Source organism: Eimeria mitis, genomic scaffold, assembly GCF_000499745.2.
Source record: "Eimeria mitis Houghton genomic scaffold, Emh_scaff150, whole genome shotgun sequence".
NCBI classification, from domain to species: Eukaryota; Apicomplexa; class Conoidasida; order Eucoccidiorida; family Eimeriidae; genus Eimeria; species Eimeria mitis.
This window is the reverse complement of record NW_013569517.1, coordinates 450-8,856: the sequence shown is the minus strand read 5'-3', so window position 1 is coordinate 8,856 and position 8,407 is coordinate 450. Positions and strand designations below refer to the sequence as shown.

General features: G+C 47.4%; 2 protein-coding genes across 2 annotated transcripts; both read left to right on the top strand.

Moving 5' to 3' along the window:
* Nucleotides 1-1,746: 1,746 nt before the first annotated feature.
* EMH_0098900 (uncharacterized protein) lies at nt 1,747-3,201 on the top strand (the record flags this gene model as incomplete). The annotated part of the gene is made up of 4 exons (XM_013495272.1): nt 1,747-1,858; nt 2,033-2,193; nt 2,372-2,478; nt 3,045-3,201. The coding sequence occupies 4 exons, from the start codon at nt 1,747-1,749 to the stop codon at nt 3,199-3,201; spliced, it is 537 nt and encodes a 178-aa protein (XP_013350726.1).
* A 3,541-nt stretch (nt 3,202-6,742) lies between these two features.
* On the top strand, nt 6,743-8,180 carry EMH_0098790 (uncharacterized protein; the record flags this gene model as incomplete). Its single annotated transcript, XM_013495271.1, has 5 exons — nt 6,743-6,857; nt 6,996-7,156; nt 7,346-7,452; nt 7,743-7,898; nt 8,024-8,180. The coding sequence occupies 5 exons, from the start codon at nt 6,743-6,745 to the stop codon at nt 8,178-8,180; spliced, it is 696 nt and encodes a 231-aa protein (XP_013350725.1).
* Nucleotides 8,181-8,407: the final 227 nt, after the last annotated feature.

Genomic DNA, 8,407 nt, shown 5'->3' with positions numbered 1-8,407 from the left:
TATATATATATATATATATATATATATATATATATATATATATATATATATATATATACATATATATATGGAGAAGCGTCAGCAGCACCAAACGCACACCCACATTTGTCCACACAGATGAAGACAAACGTTTGAAGAGAAAGAAGATAAAGTGTCACAAGGTCTCGCCGATACTAATACTGGTGCATGTACCTCTACTTGCGTTCACTCTGCATACTTAGGGCCGCGTGTGTGTTCAACAACTGTGTACATTGTTGCTGCATGCTGGAAAGGGAGCTGGGATGTCTTTGCACGTGGAGCTGCATTGCAGCACTTGCTGCAGAAGGGTGCGTCGCAACTCATCTCACGCTGCCTGATCTCACTTTCCAGCGCTGTGTATTGGACTCATGGGGGCTAAAAGAAATGTCTGCAGCTTTTGTGGAGGTCTTATCTTGAGTATTTTTGCTATATCGCGGCTCGCAACTCTCCTCGAATAAGGTGGGGAATTAGCGCGTCACTGGGTAGCGTTGCATGATTCCCCGGTGGAGCTGCAAGCAATAACCCCCACCCCCGACAGCACGTTGACCTGGTGCATGGCGTGGTGCCTTGCTCTGGTGCATGGTATTCATTACTCGCGCTTGCCCAAGCGTCCTCGGCGCTCCGCAAAAATGCTTGAACTGAAAGGATTGAGGCAACCTTATGTTTTCCGTATCCATGTAGGCGGGATTTTAGCATTGCTCCGTCCGTCCCGGCCGACTGTGTTTCTCTGCTTGCCTAGTACATGCATAAACAACTCTACAATATGGAAAAACACAACGGACAGACACGGGAGAATACGGAAGGGCATCAACACGTCCCAGGAGATACCTCCTATGACGCCCAAGATGCTGAAGGAGAGTTGGTGGCTTGTTGTTACGCCTTGTGAAAAATCTGCGAACAAAAGGAGGCTCAACTCGATGTTACGCAATCTTAAAAGGGAATTCCAGGAAGAACAATTCTCCCTCGTGACTCTACAGTCCGTCAGTGTCACAACCGCAGCGCGACTCTCACACATATCCCTAACCTGTTGTGGCCGCCAAGCATTCCTGGCTTCGTTATCCTATATTTCAATATATAGTATTAGCATTTATCTCGATTAGCATTGTATTTGTTCTCTTCCATCAAACAAGGTCTCTGCAGTTTCCACAGGAGCATCATTGTAGTGTAGTGCCTGTGCACTACAAAGCGGTCTCCGACGGGGACGACACGGCCCTTCATTAACAGCGAGAAAAACAAGGCACACAACCCTTCTACATGAAAACATATCTTATATCACCTTCGTTTAAGATTAATTATATTAAGTTTCAAGGTTTGCTCGCATTTGCGGCACTATTGTTCCGTACTGCTCCATCCGCACTGCACGGGGCTCGAGGACCAGCCGTGGAACTCCGATTTCTTTACCCTTTCTGGATGCCTTAATTCGTGCATATTTATTTCTTTCCCAACCTTAGTTTTACATTTTTATCTTTAATTTCAACCGTGGTTGCTCTTTTGGTCGTGTTTGAGCAACTTGTAGTTGATGGGGACAAGTAGCCATGCTACCGGCGCCTGCTGAGTGACCGGTGACCGGCAGAGCCGCCGTTCCTGAGTTCCTGAGACTCAGGAACCAGTCGACGAAAGCATCCACTTCTTTGCCTGTCATGACAATTTCATCTGGATATTTTTTGTATATTTCATTTTAAAACCAGAACCCACTTTCTGTATACTTCTATCTCGCCATCTGTAGCAATGTCTTCCATTTACAAGACGGCAGCAGCAGTTTGCCTTGCACTGTGTGGGCTCCAAGCCGAGGCGAGCACAACTACAAAATACAAATTTAAAGTTGTGGATGTAGACGAAGGTAAACGTACTTCGCATCTTCATTCTCATTTGTCTTGCGCTTCTGCCCATATTGCTTACTGGCCCGCCGGCAACTACACAGTTGCGGCAGACATCTAGCGGCTGCAGGCTCATTGATTACATATTGGTTATCTTTTCGCCGCCCTCTGCATTTGTTTAAATCTCTGTGTTACAGATGCCTACTTGTCTGCCAACTTGGCCCGCAATGGAAAGCTCCCAGTTCACATCAGTGAAGTTACAAAGGAAGACACCCTTATCACTACCTTGAAGGAAGAAGTAGCCGGCGAAGGAGCGACCACTGTGGATAATTGCACCTCATTGATAACTGCCAAATTGGTGAGCAGAGTGGCGCCACAGCAAGAGAATTTGAGCTGTTGCTACCGGTACTCGTGCTATGGAAACAGCAGCTCTAAACCCATTGTATATCCGGAAACAAACTGGGCAGCAATTCAACTGAGGCAGAACGAAGGTAATCAAGCTGTCTTGTCTTTTGCTGCATCATTTGGCAATATAGAAGGAGCACTTCCATTACTCTTTCGACTACGATGCCGCGTCCGAGGCCAGTCCAGACTACCGCCAATTACTGCAGAAAGCTCTTGAAGCGGGATTGAAAGTCTTCAAGTGAGTAAATGCCATACTCACCATCACTACAGACAAATCTCATATCTATTCCTTGTATAGCAAAATGGGGCGCCGTTGATGTCAAAAGCACGGGTAAGCAACTGCGTCGCCTTCTCTGCAACCAATTTCTTACTATGCACGTGTGCTGTGTTTTTTGCTGACCCTTTTTCAAAAGCAAAACATACCCCAAGACCAAAGAAGAGTGGACAAAGATCTGGGAGAAAGATGAGGGAGCCAATCTGGCATATCTTCTCGGGTCTAACAGCACTACAATCGGGTGCGTCATTGGAAGGTGCACCCAAGTAGTAACTTCAGACGGAGGGAGGTCACTTCAAGCGAGAAGTGAAACTTCAGAAAACGCTCAAGAAACTTTACAAAATGATGCTGTACTTTTCTGCCAACTCACACCTGCAGCGGTGAAGGACTCGGCCCCATTTGAGTAAGTTTTGGGCGTCGGCAGAGGCCTTCAGTGAGGAGATTTTAAGAGAGATTTACAGATAATAGATGGCAAGGCTGGGGATGCTCTCCCTGATATTGCGTTGCTCTTCGTTTGCGTTTTTCTTCAGTGAGGAGTATTTCAACGGACTTATAGAACGAACCACTGAATTAAAAGATATGACAGAAGACGACCTGAAGAATTCGGTTGGAAATGGTTCTCTAGCAACGGCCTCTACGATTGTAATTGCCGGTTTGGTTGCTATGCTGACAGCCGTCTCTGTCTAGAGTTCAACTTGCCCTTAGCTGCTCAGGAGGCTACCCCGTTTCCTCTTCAGCTACTGTACACAGCACTTTGCCAACCAAACCGCCGTTATTGGCCTCTGGCAGTAAAGCTCCCCTTGCTGCATGAATAGCCGAACTTTAGCTGCTGCCTCAGACAACAGACCTGAAGCAACATAGAGGCAAAAAGCAGCAAAGATATAGGGGAACGTCAGGGTTTGCACTGTACACCCTGCGTCTAATTCACCTCACACAGTGGTCGTTGTGTTTTCTTCAACTTGCAGCGCTTATGCCAGCCTTTCGTTTTGCCGTGAACGCTAAATATATTCCCAAACATAGCTCTCATTTAGGCAGGCGAACTTTTTGCAGGTATTTCGCCTCTCTCGCATCGCGTAGCAGCGCGTTATGCTCGTGATTCAAATGAACAGTTCAAATAAATATCTGAAGATAGTTAGTAAGTGGAGCAAATCAGAGGCTATGCGCCATACGGAGAAAACAATATGGCGGGACCGCATGCAACATATTCTCTTATGCAGTGAAAAACTTAAATTTCACCTCGGAAGCCCGCGCGTCGTTTGCAATTCTTTACACGAACTGAATGCGGGCTCCCCTTCTCACAAAAGGTTGCATTTGTTGCTTCCTTTCTCCCTCTTGCAAATCTAAATGGTTATATATATATATATATATATATATATATGCCCATATTTCTCCACACAGATGAAGACAAACGCTTCCAGAGAAAAATGATAACGTGTCTACATGGCCGGGTCGATGCTGGTACTTGTACATGTACCTCTACTTGCGTGCACGCTACATATTTACGGCCGCCTGTGTGTTCATCGACTGTGTACAGTGTTGCTACGAACTCGAACGGAAGCTTGGGTGCCGTCGCACGTTGACGTAAATTTCAGCACTGGCTGCAGTAAGGTGAGTTGCAACTCATGTCATGCTGCCTGATCCCACTTTGCAGCGCTGTATCTAGGATTCGTGGGGGCTTAAAGGGAACGTCACCGCCTTTTGGGGAGGTCTTATCTTGAGTATTTTCGCTTTATTGCGCCTCGCCACTCTCCTCGAATAAGATGGGGAATGATTGAGTCACTTGGTAGCGCTGCGTGGGTCCCCGATGCACCTGCAAGAAGCGAACCCCACCCCCGACAGCAAGGTGGCCTGGCGCATGGCGTGGCGCCTTGCTGTGGTTCGTGGTGTTCGTTGCTTACACTTGCCCAAGCGTCTTCGGCGCTCCGCAAAAATACTTGAACGAACAGTTCTCAGGTAACCTTCTGTATGCCCTAGCCATGTAGTCAGTATTTTAGCATAGCTGGATACGTAGGCCTTATCCATCCATGAGCCGACAGGTTAGCAATATCCTGTTTGTGGTATTTAAGCTGACCTGGTGGCTTGTGGTATATGGCAGATTTTGTAGGCAGTTTCGCCGGAACCACTAGCATATGATGGTCGTGAGGCCGCTACGGTGGCAGGCCAGATGGCCGGGTGTCAGGGAAAGCCTCCGTATAGGTACGCAGCACTTCTAGTATCTCCAGTGGCGCACCACATCGTTGACCGCTTTACGGCACGATCGAAGAGCAGGTGTTCTCCGTTGGCTATCATGAACGTACACGCCTCTGCCAATCTCTGCACCTTGAGCTCTAAACGATCTACTGTCTGAGGACCAATAAAACAGTTCATGGCTCCTGTATCTAGGAGCGCTTCACATTGACGCCTTGCTACGTCTACTTCCAGGACTGCTCTATACCCCACGCTACACAGGAAGCCCCCTTTGGTAGTTTCCTCTAGTGCACTTCTTGTCCATAGCCCTCTTCTGACACCACTGCATGCATTGGAAGCGAGTGCTACCTCGAGGGTCACGTCGTGCAGTTGCCCTTTTCCGGTCTTCTTTGTTCTCATCGCGGAGTGTTCCCCTTCGCTGCCGCATATGTTGTATCATTTCCCTGCATTGCTTCGCCGCCTCTAGTGTTCCCTCTCTAGTTCCTACAACTTTCTTCAACTCATGAGCTGCCTTTTTCCAGGATTCAGAGATTCTTTTACCGTTGTCTGTAGTTAAAGGCAGTTTACCTGATGAAGCTCGATTAGCTCTAACATACAACGGTAAAATACTCTTAACGAGTCTCTCGGTGTTAGGGGTTCACCCTGACTCAATTCCATCGGAAAGGCGGCAGCATACTGTACCGGATTACCCTTCCACCATATGCTTGCTAGTCGGATCCTCAACTCTTTCATTATCCCACATAATCTTGTGAGCATTTCTTGTCTAACCTCCTCCCACTTACCTAAATCTACTCCAGAGGCCCTTAAATGGTATCAATAATATATTGCCTCCCCTACCACGTATCTGCGTACTTCATGCGCCCATTCTTTACGAGCTATATCTGCTTCCTCGTGTTCTAATTCCACTGATTGCAATAATGCTCTCATAGTGTCCCCATTTTCGGGAACCAGTGTTTACGTGGATTACTGTCAGCCTGTGAATCATAAATCCCTGCATTAGATCCGGTGCAGTTATCAGAGGTTGTAGATTGGGCAGAATATCTCACCGTCTTGACCGGGCAATATCTTCCTGTTTTCTGTGGAGGACTTCCATCAGTGGGTAGGCTAATTGTTCCCTTGTCGTCTGGACCGGTGTCACTATCCGACTCGTGTCCTGCGGTTCTCTTCTCGTCGATGTCCTGTCATAGTTTCGCGCCTATGAGCTATCCGTTTCGTAGATACACGGGTGTACGCATCTCTGACCGTGCAGCTATTAGGGCAAATGTGCTCAATAATGACTGTAAACGCGAATCCAACATCAAATTCAAGAGATGTATGGCTATACAATTCCCGGAACAGCCCCCAAATGTAGTGAGCAGCGGGCGGTTACTAAGCATGTACCGTACCGTATGGCAACCCTGCTTGGTTCAAACTCTATGTTCTAAAGACAGTCTATCTATACTATACGGGCTCAAATGCTCAAATAATTGCCTTTAAAACATATTCCAGTCGAGTAATATTAAAGAGGAAATGCAGGAATAACAAGTCCTGCAGTCAGCCAAAGTCTCAACCGCTGCATCAGTCTCAGAGCCAGCCCTAACCTGGCTGGTGGACCGCCCAGCATTCTTGACTTGGTCATCTTACCTACTGTATTTCCATTTATCTCGGTTAGTATTGTATTTGTTCTCTTTCATCCAACAAGGTCTCTGCAGTTTCCAGTCCAGCTCCATTGCAGCGCGTGTGCACTACAAGCGGTTTCCGACGGGGACGGCACGAGCGCACATAAACAGCGATAAAAAAGAGGCACACAACCCTTCTACATAGAAATATTTCTCGTATTACCTTCTTTTAATATTAATTATATTTAGCTTCGAGCGTTGCTCGCATTTTCGGCACTATTGTTCCGTACTGGTCCATCAGCGGTGCACTAGACTTGAGGACCGGACCAACTGAGGAACTCAGACTTCTTCGCCTTATCTCCTGAACTTAATTTGTGCATATTTCTTTCTCTTCCTTTTCGAAAGAAAAAATATTTTGAAACCCTTTCTCCTCTTTTACCGCCATGGCTTCTTTCTACAAGACGGCAGCAACAGTGTGCCTCGTCGCACTCAGTGCGCTCGAGTCAGAGGCGCAGCAGAGCACTAAATATAAATTTACAGTAGTGGATGTAGATGAAGGTGGGCATATTCTCCCCTTCATTTAACCCGTCATGTTTTCTTCCTTCGTGTCTTATGCCAAGCTATCAACAACTCAGCTGCGGCGGACCCGTAGTCGCTTCATTGCCTTGTTTCTTTGTTCCTGTTTCTCCGCCGCAGACGCCTACTTGTCCACCAACTTGGCCCGTAATGGAAAGCTCCCAGTTCACATCAGTGAGGTCACAAAGGACGAAAGCCTAGTCACTGACCTGACGGCAAAAGTAGCACCCGAAGCACAGCAAGCTGCGGAGAACTGCGCTGCATTGATAACCACCGAACTGGTAAGCAAAGCAATTACGTGACCACAACTAGCTGAAGAGTGAATTTGAGCTGTTGCTACAGGCGACTCGTGCCGTGACAACAGCAGCTCTAAACCCCACTGTAGCGCCGGAGACAGCAGCCCTGCAGCTGGCTGAAACAGGTGTCTAAGCAAGTTGTTTTGTCTTTTTCCGTACCGTTTTGGCGTATAGAAGAATAACTTCCATCACTCTTTCGAGTACGAACCCGCGTCCAAGGCCAGCCCAGACTACCGTCAGATACTGCAGGACGCCCTTGACGTGGGATTGAAGGAATTCAAGTAAGTAAATGCCATATTCACCATCACTATAAACAAGTCTCATACCTATTCCTTGTATAGCAAAACGCATCACCTGTGGTGCCGAACGTATAGATAAGCAACTGCGTCGCCTTTTCTGCAGCCCATTTCTCACTATGTACTTGTGCTGTGCTTTGCTGACATTCTTTCAAAAGCAAAACATACCCCAAGACCAAAGAAGAGTGGACAAAGATCTGGGAGAAAGATGCAGCAGCCAGCCTGGCATATCTCCTCGGGTCTAACAGCACTACAATCGGGTGCGTCATTGGAAGGTGTACCGAAGTAGTAACTCCAGAGGAGCCAGAAGTTCCGGTATCGCTTCAAGATGGAACCGGAGCTTCAGAAACACCGGAAGGAACTTCAACAAAAGATGCCGTACTTTTCTGCCAACTCAAACCTGCAGCGGTGAAGAACTCAGCCCCCTTTGAGTAAGTTCTGGGTTCCGGAAGATGCCTGCAGTTAGGGGACTTAAGGAGGGATTTACAGGTAATAGATGGCGAGGCTGGGGATGGCCTCCCTGATTACGCGTTCCTGTCTGTTTCCTTTTTTTCAGTGAGGAGTATTTCAACGGACTTATAGAACGAACCACTGAATTAAAAGATATGACAGAAGACGACCTGAAGAATTCGGTTGGAAATGGCCCTGCAGCAACGGCCTCTACCATTATAATTGCCGGCTTGGTTGCTATCCTGACAGCCGTCTCTGCCTAGGGCCCAACTTGCCCTGAGATTCTCAGCGCGTTGCCCCGTTTCCTCTTCAGCTATTGTACACAGCACGTTGCAAATCAAGCCGCCGTTATTGGCTTCTGGCTGTGAAGCGTTCCCTTCTGCATGAACAGCCAAAATTTAACTGCTGCTTCAAACAACAGACCCGAAGCACCACAGGGGCAAAAAGCAGCAAAGATATGCGGGGACGTCAGAGTTTACACTTTATACCC